The sequence below is a fragment of the Phocoena phocoena genome, chromosome 7 (genome assembly GCF_963924675.1).
Source record: "Phocoena phocoena chromosome 7, mPhoPho1.1, whole genome shotgun sequence".
Lineage (NCBI taxonomy): Eukaryota > Metazoa > Chordata > Mammalia > Artiodactyla > Phocoenidae > Phocoena > Phocoena phocoena.
Window position 1 is genome coordinate 25,666,447 of NC_089225.1, and position 21,891 is coordinate 25,688,337.

Sequence of the window (21,891 nt, forward strand, 5' to 3'; positions counted from 1 at the left end):
GGACTCAAGCCAACCTGGACTTCTGACCTACAGAACTGTGAGATGACACATGTATTGTTTTAAGAGGCTAAACCTGTGGTAATTTGTTATGGCAGCAAAAAAAAAGCTAATCCAGAGAGAGACTAAGCACAGCTGAGGCCAAGTTCCCTGTTGTGCTCCTGCAAAGCTACGCGCAGCAGATTAGAAAGAGGTGAAAAGCGACACTGTGGGTGGGAAGTAAGGGGTGTCTAATGCACCTTTAAAGGACAACATCTGGAGGAAAGATACAGGGCTACTAATCTCTGTGGATGAGTTCCAAGGACTGATGACTGTGGATAGGAGAGAGGAAGCGATATTCCCAGATATTGCACCCACCTTGTTTATTAACAGTTAAAGAGGAAACTAGCAGTTTTAAAAGGCATCTGACAAGGAGCCTTTGATTCAGTTATTTGTAATTTTCTCTAAAACACTTAGTAAAATCCAAAAATATTGATAAATCAGTATGATATGTGTGAGAGTTTTTAGGTGAAGTGGAGCTAAGTAAAAAACAAACCAAAACCATTGGTAATCTACCAATAATTTCCCTGATGAAGCTGAGTCTCTGTATAATTTAAAAAATGTGTTTTCTCCATACTCAGCATCAAGATGCAAAGGCCTGGGATCTGTATTAGAAAATAAAGTGGATAGCCATCCTTCTACCAGTCAGTGCTTCTTGAAGTGGGCAGAGCACTTCCCCAATCTAAGCTTCTACATTCTTTCAAAATGTGATGCTGCCAGAAAATAGTCCAGACCTCTAGGACTGTTTTCAAGAAAGAGAAGGGGTGCTGGAGCACTAAAGAAGCCTGGTGCTTTCCTAATGAATTCATGGACCAGGTATTTGGAGGTGCAGCTGGGTGTGGATTACAGGAAGAATCCCCATAATACAGCACACATGAGCAATGACATTTTCTGCACTTTCTTATTTTATTGTTTAAGTAAAGATATATTGATATGAGAATGAGATTAATTAGACTGATTCTTAGAAAAGACCCACTAGGATATATGATGGAGAAATGGACCAGAAGTTATAGACCTAAGAAAGATATTTAAGAGGCATAAAATTGATGGAAAGAGTGGACAATAAATATTGTATACCCTATTTGCTAGGAAGCACTGGAAGTAGTGTTTTCTCTGTAATTAAACATTAGTGAATGGCGGGACTTCCCTGGTGGCACAGTAGTTAAGAATCTGCTTGCTAATGCAGGGGACATGGGTTTGATCCCTGGTCTGGGAAGATCCCCATGCCGCAGAGCCACTAAGCCTGTGAGCCACAACTACTGAGCCCACATGCCACAACTATTGAAGCCTGAGCACCCTAGAGCCCACGCACCACAACTACTGAAGCCTGCACGCTCTAGGGCCTGTGTGCCTCAACTACTGAGCCCATGTGCTGCAACTACTGAAGCCTGCGTGCTGCAACTACTGAAGCCTGCGTGCCTAGAGCCCATGCTCTGCAAGAAGAGAAGCCACCACAATGAGAAGCCCGTCCACTGCAACAAAGAGTAGCCCCCATTCGCCACAGCTAGAGAGAGCCTGCATGCAGCAACAAAGACCCAATGCAGCCTAAAAAAAAAAAAAAAAAAAAAAATTACTGAATGGCAAAGAAAATGTAAAAAGCACTTGGATTATGCTTTTAAAAATTCCATAGGACAAGGATGTCAAAACATCATTCTCTAGACTTACAGATTGTTACAAAACAAAAACTTTTGAAAATAAGTTGGTATTGTGAGTAGGAAACAGGAAACAGATACTATGATACCTCAGCAGAAAACCATAAGAAGAAAATACACTAAACAGAAAAATAAAAAACTAAGTTAAAAAGAAAGTTGAGCAAGATAAGGAAGGACCCATCCCCAAGGCACTAGCATGCATGCACACACACAGACTCACACATGAATACGTGAAAAATAAACTGAATATGCAGGGGAAAAAAGTAAATCAGGAATCCAGGCCAGAAACTTGAAAATCTCTTCAAGAATAAAGGAAAAAAAAGGAGAAAAAATATTAAGATGATTTTTCTCTAGTAAAGAAAAAATAAAGATTTAATCTAAGAACTGTAGGTGATTCTGTGTATTGAAAGAAAACACTTTGGACAGAAGTGATAAAGACTTCTTGAAGAAAACTAATCTCAGCTAAAAATAAATTGTAGTAGATAGACAAAATTAATAAAAATGTATGTGTATATTTGACAATATATTTTAACTATAATATTTTAACTATAATTAGTTTTTGCTTTGTTTTCTTAAAGTCTGGGAGGAAATGTTACAAAGAAAGGAAAACCTGTTTGGTCTCAGACTTATCCTTAACAGCACTGAACACCAGAAAGCAGTGGGGCAGGTTCAACCTAACTTTGTAGGAAAAGAAAAAACTCCAAAAATATACATACAGTTGAGTTGACATTCATATTTGAACACCTTAGAGAAATGTCTGTACATATGCAAAAGTTCAGCAAATATACTTATTTTTAATAAGTTCAGCAAATATACTTATTTCAGCAAAAACTTATTTTTAAATTCTATATTTAATTATTTAGAGTTGGAAGTATTTACCAGTAGAACAAATTATAAAATATAATTTTCAAAACAGAAAAATAAAAACAAGCAATATAGAGTTTCCATAAAATAAGCAAGAAATTGAATAAAAAGAAGTAACTAAATAAAAGCACAAGAAAGACATAAAACCAAATATTTTAATGTTATGTTATATTTTTAAAGCAGGATAGAAAAATTAAATTTAAGCATGATTCTAAAACAAATGAATAAAATCTCTGAAACCATAATTGGTTCCCTCTAGTTTTTAAACTTCCTATTAATTTTTCTTCATTTTGTTTCCTAAAATGACTATTTTTTACAATAAAAATAAGCAATCCAGCTTATGACAAAATAGTGAAAGAAGAATATTGGCTTCCTGTAAGATCACTTTGGATAGAAGAAAATAAGAAGCAAATAGGGAGAGATATGATTTTATATTAAAGAATAAGAATCTAGTAACTTGTTACTAATATGGATAAGTGTAGTGATTTCTGAAATTATAAGCCAGAGAAGCTAAACGTGATTAAAATTTAGGTAAAATAGGAAAAAAATGCCATCTTCACAATTAATGGGACCTCAGATTCAGTGTGTGAGAATATGTGAGTGTATGTACATGTGTGTTTGTATGTTGTCATTATTGCTACGTGTTTATATAGATTTCCACAAACATACTATTGACACTTGTAGACTGCAAGAATGGAGGTTGCTCCGTTTGAAATTTCATTGTCTGGTTATTTTCTACCTTACTTTTTTTTGTGTGTGTGTTACGCGGGCCTCTCACTGCCGTGGCCTCTCCCGTTGCGGAGCACAGGCTCCCGACGCGCAGGCCCAGCGGCCATGGCTCACGGGTCCAGCCGCTCCGTGGCACGTGGGATCCTCCCAGACCGGGGCACGAACCCACGTCCTCTGCATCGGCAGGCGGACTCCCAACCACTGCGCCACCAGGGAAGCCCTACCTTACTTTTGACATTATTCATTGAGAAATATTGTATCAAATCAATCAAGCCATACTAAAGTTAGACTCTGTGTATTGTTTTTTTAAGTATCTCCATCAACAGCCTTATTTCAAACTTCTAAATTTTATTCTAAACTATATTTCAAAGTTTATTCTGTGTGTAGAAAAATAGTTCTCACTTATAAATTTGTATATTACTGACTTGAATAAGCTGCATATGGCTTTCACTATTGACATTATATTTTGAAAGGCTAGGACAGTTATATTACTGGTTCTCCAAACCACTACAGCATAAAAAAGCTGGAAATCACCTTCTATCAGGAGACACATAATTTATCTATTAAAACTGCAAAAGAAACTACAGCTGAAAAATTATCTTGGAGTGAATAAATGACTAAAGTATCAGAACTGCATTACCTAGGTTCACTGATCTCTTACAAACGCTGTGCTAAAGGGGCAGACTATCTATCAAAGAGAATGAACACCTTCTAAGCACAGAATTTATCAAATAGGCCATCTTTAGTAACAATTTTTCTTTGATTTTTGATCACTTTGGGTACAAAAAATGATGGGATTCACTAGAAACTGTTTTTCAGAATAAACTGCAGCCACTTAAGTGTAATATCTACAAGAGAAAAGTTAAACCAGAGAAGTCATTTCATTTATTTTTCTTTTTTTAGACTAGATACATGCACCTCATGCCATGAAGTATATGTCCCTGGGCCTTTTGATATTAGATAACATCAAAAACTAAATGTTTTTCTGAATAAAACTGGTTCTGAATATTTTTAATTAACTTTATCTTTGCTGGACAAGTTAATTTTCTGGATATACTGAGTTAGCAATAGATTTGGTAGTAGAGCTGAAAAATAAACCATTTTTTTGCTCTTTCTATTGTTGTTTTTCTCATATTCAAAACACATGGAAAAATAATTTTTGTGCTATGTTACCCAGTAGTCATCTTCAAAAGAAGTGCTTGAGTCCCTCTTTTTCTTACAAGTTACAATTCAAGGGAACCTATTTGAACAATGACTTTAATCTACATTAAATTTAAATAAATCTTTTAATATTGAGAGAGCCATTGTTAAACAAACTGACAATAACTGGAATGGGGCATAAGGTGAAGAAAGTGGTTAGCTATATTTTGCTCAACTCTGCAGAATTTTAATTATCGTATATTTTAATCTTTTAAGTAAAACTACATGAAAAAGTTGAATTTGTAAATAGTAGTAGTATTCATAGACAGGAATAAGATTTTGTATCTGTTGGAAGATATGGAGATGGGAGAGGATAAAGAAAAGTTAACAATTTTTTTTTATATTTCCTTCATCACATGTATCAATTTTCCCTGTTAGGGATTTGGAAATTGTGGGCATTTTACATATTATAGTTCATTTATAATAGCCATAAAATACACTGAGTGTTGAACTTCTTTGAATCATCATAAAAATGGAAAGAAACATTCCTAGATGAAAACTGCAAGCTTAAATCTCAACCTCGAGATACAACAAAATAAGCATATAATCAACCACTAAACAAAATAACACATAATCATTAATGATATCAAAAAGGCTACAAATAAAACATTTTCATAAATGAAAATAGCCCAATTTATGCAAAATGGTACATTTCTAAATGAAAAATTTCCCTTAGTAATGACTTTTTTAAACTACATAGGCACTTTACTAATACCAAGTTTCTGTAACTCATGCATCATCAACATTAAAGAATTAAAATAAAAACTTAGGACTGCCATGATTTTGGTGATGAGGAGCCTTTTTTTTTTTGACTCAGCTGATCCAGCTGAAAGTCATTTAATAGCGGGAAACAGAACACAGCCCTAGATCAGCAGTTCTTAGCAAGAGCAATATTGTTCCCCAGAAGGCATGTGGCAACGTCTGTAGGTATTCTGATTGTTGCAACTTTGGGTGGTGCTAGTAGCGACTAATGGATAGGAGGCAGAGATCCTGCTAAGTGTCTTACTCTAAAGAGGACAACAAAGAATTACCTGGCTCAAATGTCAAAAGGCTGAAAATCTCTGCTTTGGATAGAAAGACATATGGGTAAGAAGAAGAGTTTACCAGGAAGCATTCATTTTTTAGACAATGTGTCCCATCAAAACTTGAAGGAATATTTCAGGAAGTATTTTGGAAAGGCATTTATAAAAATTGGTCACTGTGGAGAATTATACACCTGACTTTCTAATATTTATATGAGTTTTTGCAAAAGAAAATTGAAATAGAAACAGCTAGAGCCATAGAAATAAAGTTTGAGGAGTTGACAAAAATATCTTTGTTCTCTAAACACTGAATGCAAAGTATATGCAACTAGAAATACTATGGATTCTGATGTGGACTTGAATGAACCAGCATAGAATGGTGAAACATACTGTGAACTAAGGACCATGAGAATGTAAGTCCTTAGGATGAGCTGCATCCTGAGCTCTCTTGACTATAGTTTTCAGTGTACTAGAGAGAAAATAGGTCATTGATGCCAGACCCTGAGTGTTAGTTGTATATCATATATGTTTTGGTAGATACTTATACTAATGTTAGTTGCATTGAGGTCATTCCAATCTGTGGGTTCTTCTCTTTCAAATGATAATGTCAGCTATGGTCATAAAGCTCTGATATACAAAGACTCTTTCAGATAATACAACTCAATGATAGCTCCAGTCAATCAGACCCTCCTACATTTGCATCTCTATTCCAATACTCCAAGTAGGTACACTAATAACTATTCCATTTACAAAATAATGTCTACACAGCATCTAATGGATTCTGAGTTTTCCTTAAAGTACATTTTTTTTTAGAATGGGAAAGAGCAGGAAGAACTTTGGCTTATTTCAACACAATTGTCATACTATTGTGTATATAACCTATCTTTCTTTCTATTGCAACATGGCGTCCACGATGAGCAATGTATGGCAGGGAAAAGGAAAAAGTAAGAGATGTGTTTCTACTTCAAGAAGAGAGAAAATGCCTTCTTATTGTGATTTGAAAAATGATGCAATGAAATCAGTCCTAACCCAAGGAGTATGTCCTAAGGATACAACAAAAATTATGTCTCATGTTTACTAAAATAACTTCCTAAGAATGTTAAACTCCATAAAGAAAATAATTTTCTTTTCAAAAACTATCCAACACAAGCACTTAAATATGTAGAATTTCATTTAAATAAGCCAGTCAACAATTTTTTATAAAGTATTTAACACTTCATTGTAGAAACATAGGCAAAATGACTATTATAACCAAAATGAAAAATACTGTTCAATTTAAAAAATGTACTTAAACAAGAACCTGGAAAAGTTTATGATATGCATAACATTGTTTCAAGCAAAATTGCACTAGTATTACATAAATCAATCGTTTATAAAGGCCTCAATATGGCAAAGTTTAGAAATAGGTAGTATGCATGCACATAGTACAACAAAAAGTCTCTTTATAAAACAGCTGTGTTTTTTTTTTTAATGCTTGTACAAAGGGATAAAGAGCAACCACAAACATATTTCATCTGTTAATACATTATGACAGCTAAAAGTCAGTCATGTCTATCAGAGGAACAAAAAGCCCTCCATACCTTGTCAATAAATCTTTTGTGCCTTTAAAGATATTTGTATAAAAATGCTATACTTTTTTATACAACTTAAATAAATCGTATGTGTGTTTCAATTGAAATTTGAAAACAGACAAGTAAATGGGGTCCATGTGTTTTGTATAACCAGAAGAAATCAGAGTACCAGAGTAACTGGTCAGCATGTATACTCTCCACCTTTGATTATGGGCAGATAATTGTTTTTCCATAACTTGGAAAGTCCCTTAAGAATATATTTTGGATAGGGCAAATAATAGATTAGTCATATTGTATATTGAAAATATTTACTGATTACTCTATACCATAATGGCTGCCTTGCCTCTTCCTTTTGATCTTGCAAAGAGAATGCATTCACATAATTGAAACTGTGTTATCAATTTGTGTGCTTATATAGTATTCTTTAGTGTTCTGTGTGTTAAGGGGTTGGGTTAATCTTCCACAAAATGCACGTGACTGGGAAGAAATTCCTAAGACATGAGTGCCCAATGCCCTGTTGTGCTCTAGGCTGGCTATTTACCTCAGGACTGAGGGAAAACAAAATGTCTTCTCCCATAACAAGTGTGTTCTTTCCACTTTTGATTATAATTTTGCTATGTTCTACTACCTAAATATAACTATTGTTTATAGGGTGTATACTTTTAGTATATCACAAGAGAGTCCACTAAATTTTGGAAAATGTAGTCATATGTATTCATGCAAATTATTAATTTTATAAATTTTTAAAGGTTTTTTGTCAAAATTCTCACTTGGCAACCTAAGACTAATTTCAAAGCTGGTTATGCTGAACTTGTGAGGGCTACATGTTTTCAGCAGTCTGAATCAGTCTTAATGGGCACAAAGAAGAGAGTTGACCATTCAATCATTTTTCCATCAATTTAAACAGAGAATTAAATGATATTGTATTACAGCTTTCAGACCATATAATGAAAAAGTGCAGAGATTATCTTTGTTGATTAAGTAGAACCAAAAAAGTTCATATAAAATAGATTGCTCATATTCACACTACAAAGGAATATGTTGTTTTTAATTTTAACAAATTCAAAGGTGTCTTATCAGCAGCATTGGTGTAAATTGTACTGTAGTGCAGTTCTTTTTCATAAAAATACCATACAAATGGTCAATCAGTAGTCATCAGCAAAAAATAAAACCCAGAAAACTCAGAAAACAATTGACCAGAAAAAAGATAAAGGAAGAGGTAATGCTGATCCCAAAACAAGTATAATACTGTTGGAACATACAAAAGTAATCCTTACATTTTATACATTTATATAGTATATAAAAGGTATCACGCATTATGCCACTGTCTCTCTTATCCCAATTTCTATTTTCTTTGGAAGCAGTTCTTTCCTTTCATCAACACTTCCTAAGGAGTTTCGACAGTTTTGCCCATCCATATACAATTTTGCATATATCGGATTGGAGTAATTTGTTGGCTGAAGGAGAAAAATAAATATAGTTTTATTACCTGTTTTGACCACATGAATTTGTTATTTTCTATGATGTCTATCTTTTACTGTTAACAACATTTATATGCATTTCATTTAACTTACTAAATAGTAATTATATAAATGTAATTTAAATTCTGTTTACAGGCTTTCGTTGACTTTAGCATCGTTTTAGATAAAAACATAATTGTACGTTTTTCAGTTAACTTGTGAACCTAAGGGGAGCTTTGACATAATATTGAAAGCCTGAAGAAATCTTCATGAAAGCTATATTCACTGTGACTTTATTTAAAAGTACAGAACATTAAACCAAACTGTCTTATTTCCAGTCCATGTTTACTCCCCTTAATGCTATTGCAGTGGCAGGAAAGATGTGCTGCCATCTTTTTGCTTGGTTATCTAACTGCTTGGTGCTTATAATTTTTCAATATGAAATAAAAAAAAAAAAGAAAAATGAAAGTAAACTACATTAGTTGTGTAAACTTTAAAAAATAAAGACAGTATTTTTGCTTCAAACAATCTCTATGTACTTATTATTGGAAATATTTTTGGATTCTTCTAAAGAATTGTGAAGGACACATTCATTCTAAGTTTAATAGATACTTGCATCACTTTGAGGTAGAATTGAGACATGTAGAAATGATCTCTTTCATTTGAAAAACATATACAATGTTTATTATTTTAATAGTTGCAACTTAACCTGAGGTTGTTACCTAGTTGGATTTTTAAAATTTTGTCTTTCCAAAATAGAACGTTAAATCTTAGTCATAACAAAGAAATATTACATTTTTTGAGCCATGCAAATGAGACAAACATGATAAAAAAATGAGAATGAAAAACAGTTGATGGGAGAGAGGTACAAGGGTGAGATCAATCCTAGGAATCTTGATACCTGTCTTTAATCCCTCTTCTTTCCAATATGAACCATGTAACTTTAGACAAAGCACCTTTCTCTAGAAGCTAGTTACTTAAAAATTTTCAAGAATGGTTTCATACACCATTTCTAATTTCTCCATACGCGACATTTTGTATTATATTTTTATTTAAAAGGATATCAAATTTGTATATACTAAACAAAGCGTCTTAATAGAAAATAAACCAAACCAAACATAAATTTAAACTATTCAGCTTAAATTTCTGGCTAGAGATTTCTGTTCTAACAATAGCAAATGCTCATGTTTACTGTTAAGGAGCTTTAACATTTTCAAATTTAGAAGAAGAGATATTTCTACTGAATAACTTGTCGAAAATAACATTTCATATATAATTTTGCATACGCAGGACACTTAAGCCCCCAATTTTAATGCTGTTTTGAAATCTTTTGTTAATTAAAAAATCATTAAAGATAAGCCCCTATCTAAGTCTAGTAATCATCTTTGATTGTGAGGAGTTCTGTGATGGAATGGGTATGGAATAATGAATTTTCTCTCACCCCAGCGGTTAGTGGTCCTTTCAAATCAGAGTTTAGGTAGCTGGGCAGCGCTGTGTGTGGAAGCTTGAAAGCACTGGTCCCTCCCCCTATATACCTGGGCTGTGTGTAAACAGAGAATTTTAGTTTCTGATCTAATATCATGGAACTGTTTTCATTGATATAAACTCATGTTAAATCATAAAAATAACAGAAGATATATTCTTCAGCCCTGGGGCATCAACATTGTGTTCATGGTAGTTTCAATAATTTATGAAATAACTATTAATATTAGATCTGTGATTCACAGATCATGAATTCATGAATCATCATTCACATTCACATCATGAATATATCAAACCATTGTAACAAGTGAATACTCTATGAAAAAACACTTCATCATGAAGGTTGCTTTGGTGTGGCTACCTGCTTTTTAAAATCGTCTATACCTATAAATGTATTTTCTGCAGTTACTTCTTAGGCAACAATTCATATTTACATTTCAAACATCAGGACTCAGCTAGAATCAGCCATCTAAGTCACATTTAGTGTAATTTTGGTCAATCAGAAAATAGTAAATAGATATTTACTGAATGTTATTTGCTAAATACATTAAAAATATATTTGAGGGGCACTGAAGCATAGCTTTATCTTCCTAGAGTAAATATTTAAAAAATTAAATGGAATATTAAAAAGCTAGCCCCTTTAAGTATCCAAAATAGGCTTAGCTCTATCACTAGAAATAAAATGATGGGGAAAATGAGAACCCTCCCGCTCATAAAAAGTGTATAAGTTATATCCTCATCAGTTCATATTATATTTACAGATACTGTATTTTATTCCTAAGAAAAATTCATAGAAAATGAGAAGTCTATTATTTAAAATGTCTTTCTCCTTTATAAATTATCAAACAACATGCACAGTATGTTTAGTTTTTCAATTTCCAGTACAAAACACTGAAACTTAGGTTACCAGGGTTTATTTCACAAACAACTTCAAATGTAGGAGTTAGTAACTGAATTAATAATTTAGAGTAATTTAGAGTAACTAAATAATTTAGAGTAACTAAAAAGTTATTTCTAATGAGGAAAAAAGTATACAATACCTTCTGATAGTGTAAAAACTTATCTATGCAATAATGATTGATTTCTTTTCATAGAAATGAATACTTCTTCAGTTTCAGACCACCAATTTTAGGCTTAGAAAGTCTGGATTCAGAACTAGATTGAATATATGGGGACCTATTCAGTTTCTTTGGGAACAGCTGTTGCTATGAGTGCAAAGCCATGTGATTGTTGCGATTATTTAATATAATGGTGCATTTTGGACAAAATACCTTTAATATATCAGAATATAAATAACCATTTAATGAACAAATAAGCTAAGAAAAATCATACCATACTAGCAAATTGATGCTCTTAATTCATTAATTCAATTGATGCTCTTAAAATATTCTATAATTATCATGCAAAATATTCCGATTATACAGTGAAGGGAATCTTTGCAAGTTTATCTAGATAGTTGTATCATTTATCTATTTCTTATGAAAGCTTCCAAACTGAGCATTCAGTAATATGAACTAATAGAAACTAAAAAAAGACTGTGGATTTTTAGGCTATATATATCAATGGTATGTCTCAAATCAATAAGAAGGATATTATAGTAGGTAGAAAAATATTGTTTAAAAGCAATTTGATCACAAACAAATCCAAGCACACAGCTTAGTGGACACTTCAATAAAACATTATTGGAAATAAAGTACTTATTTTGGCAATGAAACACTGTACTCTTTTTGTTATTAAAAATAAATCAGTAATTTTACACTAGGCTGTATATTAGATGTGCCAGCACCTCAACACATTTGAATAAGATACTATTTTAAATAAGCTATGTTTATAAACTAAGTGAATAAATAAATATTATTTTCCAAAACATGTTACATTAACTTCGTGCTTCAGGTGAATGCAGTCCACAATTTTATTTTTTCTTTAGAAGAGCCTATAAAATTCAATGCATCCTAAAGTTCTTTAATCTAACTTCAGATAAAAGAAATAATGATGAAATTCAGAACCATTTTATGGAGAAATGACTCAAGAATGTTAGTGCTCACAGTGCATCATCTTAAAACTTTACCTTTGCTGGATCCACCATAAAGCCAGGATCTAAAAGACCTCCATCGCTGTGATCATGATCCACCTCATACATGTTGTAAGATGGATTGCCGATTTCTACATTTATTCCTCCATTGATAATAGGTTGTCTTCTTATAGTTTTCGTCCTAGAATAAGTGAACATTGTGTGAGTTGTCTAAATATCACAATGTGGTGCATGAAACTGTCGTATTTGTAGATTTAATGACATTTTAATATAACTGACGGAACATTCTTAAATAAAATACACTGAAAATAAATGACATTTATTGATTCACAGAGGAACAAAAGCTCTGAATGTAATACATTATTTTCCCAAATTATTTAGATTTAACAGTAAAAAATGCACTTGGAACATATTCCTTGTAAATAGCTAATACCACATTAGTTGAAACTGAATATTCACTAATCAATTGCCCTTTAAAATTCTACTTTCTCCCTTTCGTTCCTGAAAAACGTCTATAAAAAAATAGTGATAAACTTTCAATCCTCAAGTCACGTGGCTAAAATCCTCTTTTACATAATTCAAAAACGGACTCGCGGGGCTTCCCTGGTGGCGCAGTGGTTGAGAGTCCACCTGCCGATGCAGGGGACACGGGTTCGTGCCCCGGTCCGGGAAGATCCCACATGCCGCGGAGCGGCTGGGCCCGTGAGCCATGGCCGCTGAGCCTGCGCATCCGGAGCCTGTGCTCCGCAACGGGAGAGGCCACAACAATGAGAGGCCCGTGTACCGCAAAAAACAAACAAACAAACAAAACAAAACAAAAACAAAAAAAAAACGGACTCACAAACTCTAGCTTCCAGATAATAACCCCACAGACAACTCACTCCTTATAGATCTTTTAACTGCATATTCAAATAAGTTGAAATAATGATACTTCCAGTAATATATGAAATCAACAAATATGTAATCTGTGAATAAAATGTACAATTTGTGACATACAATACATAGCCATTATCATTTTATTGACATTACTAATCTTACACATTAATATTACAAAATGCTCTTTAGAGACGCTTGCTATTTCAAGGAAAAACTACCACAAATGTAAAATTCTATTGAATGTTTAATAACTCCCTTGTTATTTTTGTTGGAATATGCAAATGCAGCCATTCCATCAATATAACAAAAGGGAAAGGTTGTCTAAATTATAATCACTTAAAATGAAGTAGAGGGATAAAATGGTTCAAAAAACATAGAATTCAGCAGTTAGAATATGTAAATCATACTTTAAGAAATTTTCTTAAAAAAAATCGGTTTCTGTAACTACTTGTGTAATTTATTTACTCGAACCTTGCATCTTACCTTCTTTTTCTTTTACAAAGCACTAAACCAATTACCAAGGTGGTTATCAAAGTCACCAAGAGGACGAGAGGCACAATGATGGCTATGCTTCCTGAAAAAGAAATGAATGAATAGATGAACGCATAAATAAAATGAAGACAAGACTGATATAACTGAACACTTTATTACACCAAATCATTTGACAACTGACATAATAAAAATAAAGCTTAGGCCAAATGTCTATATTCCTAGTTTATAACTACATTACTGGAAAATCACTTTCTTATTAAATACTTGATCTGCTGGAAATGTTTCTTTAGATATCCTTCATTTATATGTTACCATTAAATACCTTGAGGTTAGAAATACTGACTTTGTCAGTCTGACTCTGATTCTCACCAGACACATTTATTTGCAATGACATAAGTAAAGAAACTGTGACTGAACACACATTTCCACAATTTCCCTGGCCATATTTCCACCCTTAGTTTTTTTCCTTTAGCTATAAATACTCCCTGGCCATGAGTACATGTGGCAAGTTAGATGGCAGTCTGGTAAAACAAAAGGGGTAACAGTTTTGGATTTGGATGGACATAGGCCTAAATATCAGTTTCACCACTTACCTGAAGTGAGACCTTGGAAAAGTTATTTAAAATTTGAGGCTCATGCTCTTTACCTGTTAAAATAGAGACACGAAGACCTACCACATAGGGCTCTTAGCTTGACTCAACAAAATAGGGGGACAAAGTGGATTCTCTTTCTCAAATTCCAGTTCCAGAATATTTTCAGCAAACCACATTTAAGTGTTTGGCTTATGTTGTAAATGTCCACTTTCCCTCTTTATAAGAATGATCTAGGTTGTATCACTCATCTTCAAAATGGAATAACAGATCTATGGAATAGATTTTCAAAAGTGGTCATAGAAAGTGGTTAGTTTTTATGCAGCTGAGCACAGGGGAGAAGTAAAACTGAGGAGAACCTCTGCCCTGCCCTCCATTTCTAGGTTGGCAATAAGAGCAATCTTTTTTTTCTAAAGAAGAAGGAGACGATACCCTTTAACTGATGATGCGATCCACAGTAAGATACACCTAGGGTCATATGTCACTTATGCAGGAAGAAAACTGAATGCAAGCGTTGCCTAAAAACAGAGAGTATTAAGAAGCTCTATCAAGTACCTAAATCTCATGTTTCCAACAGACAAATATCTAGTGCCCATAAGACAAGTCTTTGTCTATTTGGAATAAGTATCTCATTGATTCTGTCAAGTCAGCTTAATCATTGGCTAAACTGAGAAACACAGCAACACCCAAACTAATTGAAATTTAATGTGAGGATCTTGAATGGTTCAGGAATGAAACGTTAATAGTTATTAAATATATGAATTTTTCTCTGCATATACATGTATATGTAAAATACTGTGGTAGAAATTAATGGTAATATTAAGCATGATAAGCAGCTGCTTAGGGAATTTAAAATAGAAATATAGATCAGTTTTAACAGCTCTAGCCACAGATATCTGTGTGAGGTAGTACATATTGCAGATCATTTACCAAAATACCAAAAAGTCTTTATTAAGGAAATGTCACATATAAGATAATCTTTCAATTTGGAACTTCAAAAATAACTTGACTAAAATGACCAAATAACTCTCTTCCATGCAAGAGAAAATATGGCTTGCCTTCTTTAGTCAGTTTCTGAAATGTAAACCTCATTTTATTTTTTTCATGCTGTTACCAGCACTATATGATTTAGTGAGTTTGATATTACATTACCTCCTTGGTTTTGGGAAAGTGAACTTTATATGAATGTGTAATTTATTAATAATTAATGTAAGTGGAGAATCTGGCACCTTGGATAGTAATTAACATTTGTTCACAAATTTTAAATACCAGTGAACAGCTTGATTTCTTCATAAACTGACTTCAACTGATTGATCACAACTTTATAAATATCCTCACCTCATCATTTATATTTTTTTCTGCTAAAATTTGTGGTAAATTTGTAGGTTTAAAATATATATCAATACTAGTTTTAAGGTATATAAAGTTACTTTCCCCTCAAATCAATTATAAATTATTTAGAATATTAGATTTTATTTGTTCTACATAGTTTCTTTTATTCTTATTAGGTAAAAATGCTGTTAATTATGCATGCTAGAAAACAAAGAACTTTGTTTTTCTTTTTCCCATGACAGATGGCAGTTCCAATCCCTCACATTACAGCCCTCTGTTTAAGAGCCTAGCATTCTTATATGTTTATATAAGCTATCAAGGTGACTGCGATAATGCTCAGTATAGCCAATAAATAATAAAGGGTGGCAATTTGGCAAGTTTTTCTTTATTTTTTGTAAATTAGTTTATATTCATAGAAACAACTAGCAAATATATATATATTTAGAATATAGTATAGATATTTATCAAAATAAGCATTTTTTCCAAGCAGTATATACAGCAGTAAATATCATATTGTAACATATAACAATCAAGATCTATTGTAGGTGATATTTTTAATAGTATATTTTTGGTGGACTGTTCTAAACAGATTAAAAAAAAACACACTCTGAACTTGTTATTGAGTGGAGGGGAAATCTCAACAAACTTCTCACAGAAAATAGAGCCAGTCTTTCTTTGCCACATTGTTCTGTAGCCTCATTATAAAATGCTTTTCCATTTGAAAGAAGAACTGGCTTATCAGATTGTTATGTTGAGGAGACCCCTTCAATGGGAGAGGCAGTACAGCATCACAGTTGATATAATAGATTCTGGAGCCAGGCTACCTCAAATTTGAATCTCAAAGGTCAAATCTCAGCTTACTAGCAACATGCGATTGGGCAAATTTATATTCTTTGAGTTTACACATTTATAAAATGAGTGTTATCATTAATATATACCTCATAGTAATGTAAATAGAATTGTGTCTATTACACAGAAAGTGCTAATACATGTTTATTAACTAATTCAAAATACATATTGCCATATGACTCTGTGTATGCCTCTATGTTGCACTTTTCACCATATGTTGTAGAGGTCAGTTTATTTGTAACTGGAGGGCATAAGCTATCTATCTTTGTTTTGCAGATAGCACAGTGCCTAGGATATCATAGGGACTATACATTCAGTTCTCATTTAGCAGATATATTTTAAGTGTTGCTATACTCCACACACTCAACATTTACTCTACTTTGCACTGGGGATAGAAATGTCCCTCCTCTCATCTTGTTTGATGTATATTAGAAGATGACAAACACATGGGTTTATTTAGCACAGTGATAAGCTCTACCCTAGTGAAAGTATGTATTGCTCTGAAAACATAGAGGAGTAGTATCCGGCTAGATCTGGGATAGAGGAGGACGACTGGTGTGCCTTTGAGACCTGAGGGATGAGTTCCATGAAAGAGAATGCAGGTTGAGTGGAGGAAGAGATATTGAATTAACCTAGGGAGAGAAATATGAAAACCTGGAGGAGAAAAGATCAAGGAACAACAGTCTGAATGGAGAGTAGAGCAGAGGGTGGTAGAAGGAGATGTGGCTGTAGAGGAAAGCAAAGGGGATGTTAGGAAGGGCTGTGTAAGCTACATAAATGAGACGGGAATTTATGCTATTAAAAAACAGGATGATGTTGAAGGAAATTTAGGAAGTCATATTTATGGACTATATTGTCTAACTTAACTTAAAAAAGAAGGAAGGTTAAGAGTGACACTTAAGTGTTGCTTGGATAACCAGGTAGATTTTCCAGCTATGTGTATAGACAGGAAGGCAAAACAAGGTGTATAAAAATGGCTGGTTGAGTGGGAGAAGGGGATGAGATCATTTTGGGAAACACGGAGCTTCAGATTCCTGTAGTATAGAGATATAGATATATAGATATAGACAGAGATGACATCAATATGGATATAGCAGTTGTGCAGTGGGATATGTGTCTCAGCCTCAGAAGAGAAACCAGGATTGAGGACAGAAATTTGGGAGTAATTAACGAAGAGTTGAAAACCGAGATCAAGGAATTATGGATTGCCAAGGAGAATATATGTAGTGGTATGTGGAAAATGAGATAACTAGAAGAGATAAAAAAGAAGTATCTCACAAAGAAGACAGAGTTGTTTCAAGAGGTTGGGAGGGAAACCAGTAGAGTTTACTATCATGAAAGTTAAAGAAAGAATTTTTTGTTTATCGAAGTTATAGTAGAAAAATATAAGCATAAATTATATCATTACAATTGACCTCTTTTGACTTGCTGCTATATATTCTGCTCTTAAGTTTATGTTTACATATATGTATAAATGTGTGTCTCTCTCTCTATATATACAGTGATTTGGATGATGTTTCTTAAGCATTTTGATAAACTGTTATTTTAAAAATCATAAAGAACATATCATGTTCCAAACTTAGCAAAGATTATCCTTCCAGTGATCTTTGAGAGGCTGCTTATCATCCTGGTCATGTATAATCATCCTCACTTTGTACTACTCTCACTCTTGTCCCCTTGGTGTCAGTACACTGATTTTCTTTCAATCCCTTGAACATGTTTAGCTCTTGCCTACTCTAGCATTCTTGTATCTGCTGTTTCTTTTGTTTGAAATATACTTAGCATCTCCTCCCCTTTTTAATCATTCAAGTCTGAGCTTAAGTATCACCATCTCAGAGAAATCACTCCTGACCTCATTTCTCCCCTAACATTCTCTATTTCTGTATCTTTTTTATTTCCTTCACAGATCCAATCAAGACTCATAATTATTTTCTACGTGTTTACTTATTTGCTTGCTTTCTTGTTTAACTATTTTTTTTATCCCTGTGGTACCTCAGTTTCATGAGAAGAGGCACTATTTTTTTTTTTTTTTTTTTTGGCGGTACGCGGGCCTCTCACTGTTGTGGCCTCTCCCGTTGCGGAGCACAGGCTCTGGATGCACAGGCTCAGTGGCCATGGCTCACAGGCCCAGCCGCTCCGTGGCATGTGGGATCCTCCCAGATCGGGGCATGAACCCGTTTCCCCTGCATCGGCAGGTGGACTCTCAACCACTGCGCCACCAGGGAAGCCCTGACTATCTTATTCACTGATTCATCCCTGGGATCTAGACATTACTTGACACTTAGTAGAGGCTCAATAAATACTTGCTTTTGGATAATTAGGACAGAGGTATTATTTTGTTGCCTTTTTCTCTATATATTTGCAATTTATAGTTATATTTATAATTCCTTGGTATAACATAATTAATTTTTTTTCTGTTTTAAAACATGATGGTATAAAAGACATGAGGATAAAGTAGGAAAATAGAAGATATGAATAACCCCCTAACAGATATCACATTTCTGTTGTCACTACAGTAAAATACAGCATCATTACGTTACTGCCCCACAAATGCTGAGTATATTTTTATCCTCCTTAAATTTAGCAGATATGAATAGCATAATCCAAACATTGAGCATCCACTCCCTTAAAACTTTAGGTAAATCTAAAACAGGAGTATAAAATAAATATTTAATCAACCTTAGTTTAAAACTCTTCTAAATAACTTCAGAAAAGTTTCTGCTTTTTCAAGTGGAAACTAAGCAGAAAGTTCTAGAATAATAGATCCACTTAATTCCACAGGCAGGCTGATCTTTAGATACTTTAAACCGCAAGGGGCAGAGAACATCAGTATGACTACTCAGAGATGATTAAGAAAGCTGCTCATCAATTAGAAAGGTAAATCTCGTGCCAGTTGATAGCAGTTAGGCTGAGAGAGGCAGTCTATTCCTGATTGTGTCAAGGTCCAATGATTATGGAATGCTTCACTGTAAGTGGAAATGCAGATTTGAAAACACATTCCTAAAGTATCCATCTTTCTTATTGAACAGATTACTTTTGCCCAAGTTCGGGGAACATTTGACAACCATTCAAAACCACTGGAGTTTACCTGAGAAAATAAAAATTGCCCTCCTACCTTAGGAAGGATCAGTTTAACTACCTTTTCTCTCCTTTCAGAGTTACTGAGGCAAGTTTCTCTAAGCGCAAATGTCTGATAAGTACCTTTTAACAGAGTCATTATGTGGTCAACTTTGCTCAAATCTGAGATAATTTGACATTTGCATAGCTAATAGCCCTTTCAATGTGCATTGATACTTCCATTAAATGTAATGACTTTAAATCAGTGATGGAAGAAAGAGCATCAGAATCTTTGGAAAAAGGGTTACAACTACTTGCAACTCCTCCTTCCATGTGATAGTTCCTATTTTAGAACTGTTGCATGTAATTAGAGGCATTTTTCTTATAAGGGAGCTTGTTGCTAATGCAAACGGTTGGCAACAACACCTTTCAATAAATACATCTGGCACACCCCTCCTCAAAATCATCTTCCAAACACGAAACTTTCCCTTGTAAATGGACCTTATACATAAATTGAAAATTCAATTGACATTCTACTCTGTTTCCTTCTTTCAGAAAATTTTATCAATATTTAAAATTGTTTTGATTCTCTAAAAGACTAAGTTTTTAATTTATCTTAGATAATTGAGAAGTTATCATAAAAGAAAGCCTAAAGTACCATGACTTCATTAATTCTCAACTTATTACTTCAGTATGTTTTACTGGTTGGTAACTCAAATGCATTTTTTCATTACAAAAATGCTCTTAATGATGGTTGAGTCTTATGACTGGTTCACAAAATCATATAAATTAGTATTCCTCCAGAATTGTTAGTACTAATGTCAGTATGATCCTGGAAGAGAGAGAAGAGAGTATTTTTTTCTTTTGCTCTTCTTCTGCAATATCAAGTTAGGCAAGGTATATTTTTCCACATCTCCTATATTTTATGAATCAATTCCTCAAATCCTAGTGCCCTATTCCTACAACTACGTGTCCATAGTTTTGCTACAGTATTCTCCCTTCCCTTCCTAAAGACAACACACAAATTCTAAGGTAACACCTTATGCTCCACGACCAGAATCACGCATCTCACTTTTCCAAATGCAAAGACTCATTTCTGAGGTTATTTATTCTCTACCTATTTGCCATTTTTCAAAGATGGTCATCCTTGCTAGCCCAAGTTAATCTCTAAATGGTGGAACTTTAGACAATGTCACTTGAAGAATTTCAAGCAATGATAAATTATTTGGGGACAGGCACAACAAACAAGTAGATCAGCAAACACTGGGAGCCTATGTCTAAGGTACAAAAATCATATACTTTTGATTTTGATAATGTCTTTCTTTTTTCACGAATTCCATAGTATATTTTTTGTTTGTTTTCATGTATGCTCTCTCACCAGCAGTGAAAGACTAGAGAAAAATTGCTAAGTAAGCATTCATAAATCAGAGGTATTATTTTTTCTCTTCAAGAGTATATTTACCCACTTAATAGTTATTCCAGATTTCTCAAAAATTTTCCACTCATTAGTGATAGTATGTGTGAATTGGGAAACTTTATGTAAGACTTTTGTTGTGAAAATCTTTATAAAATCATTTAAAATTGTTGGAACACACACACATAGACACAAAATATTGATGTAGATAAAATTTCATATCAGGGACCTGTCCTAAGACTACAGCTACACACACAAAGAAACTTGTAAAATGTTGCTATATTTTAATATACTTCAAAACCAGTACTTTAAAGATAAGGAAGCAATGAATCAACTATGCTCCTTATTAAAAATTGCTTGTTAACATACTTCATCACTTTGAGACTAATCAAGTTTGTTTTTCCACAACACACTGAATGCACTTCAAGAAAAATACTCTAATTAAAACATGAAATTACTTTTCTTCCCCAAGCATTCTCACATCCATTGTGATATTTGCAGCCTTTGCAGCTGACGCACATTTCCGAAGAAAAGCTTAAGCTAGGTTTACAGATGTGTGTTCTGAAAACTGCCAAAGTTTGAGACGAACTCTCACAGCCTAAAAGAGCACATAACGCTGGATCCTGTCACCAGGTGAGAGTTCAGTGCTGCTTCTTTCAAAAAACATATGGATTGCAGATCTCTTGCAAAATTCCATAAAGGAGATTTTCCAAGACTCAATTCCCACAATAATGGTATAAAAAGAAAACAATGCTTTCTATACTATGTGGAACACCCAAGATATTAATCTGAGAAACTTACTTGTGCTGATATGATCAGATTTGCTGCTCTTTGGGGCCGGCCTCTCACACTGTGTGCCTGACCAGTTGGTGGAACATCTAGAAAGATAAAAACAAACAAAAAAATCAGTGAGTAACAAAACCCACAAGTCTGCTAATGTAGTAACTTTAACCAAATGAAATGAAGGAAGAGCCTGCTATCATAGATTCATGAATTTTAGAGATTTCTGCTAATTTCCTGCATATTGTCAGTATGCTGAGGGTAACTTCAATTGGACTTCACTTGTTAAAATACTTTTTAAAAGTTAAGTTTATAGTCATTTTTCTTTATTCTGTTAAACTTAAAATTGGCATATTTTATAACAAAACTGAAATTTTAATTAAGAATTGAGATTAATTTGAGACGTACTGAAAATTATGCCACTATAAAAATTGAGTTTGCCTGTCAAGCAAA

At 33.6% G+C, this 21,891-nt stretch overlaps 1 protein-coding gene across 1 annotated transcript in view; it reads right to left on the reverse strand.

Annotated features, from left to right (window-relative positions):
* Window positions 1–8,390: 8,390 nt before the first annotated feature.
* LRP1B (LDL receptor related protein 1B) overlaps window positions 8,391–21,891 on the reverse strand; it is a 1,473,103-nt gene continuing 1,459,602 nt past the window's right edge. Inside the window, exons 87-91 of the mRNA XM_065880137.1 lie at window positions 21,460–21,536; window positions 13,408–13,498; window positions 12,085–12,229; window positions 9,976–10,074; window positions 8,391–8,531 (exon numbers count right to left, since the gene is read on the reverse strand). Of these exons, the coding sequence (XP_065736209.1) occupies window positions 8,391–8,531; window positions 9,976–10,074; window positions 12,085–12,229; window positions 13,408–13,498; window positions 21,460–21,536 (553 nt within the window). The remainder of the gene's footprint in view (window positions 8,532–9,975; window positions 10,075–12,084; window positions 12,230–13,407; window positions 13,499–21,459; window positions 21,537–21,891) is intronic.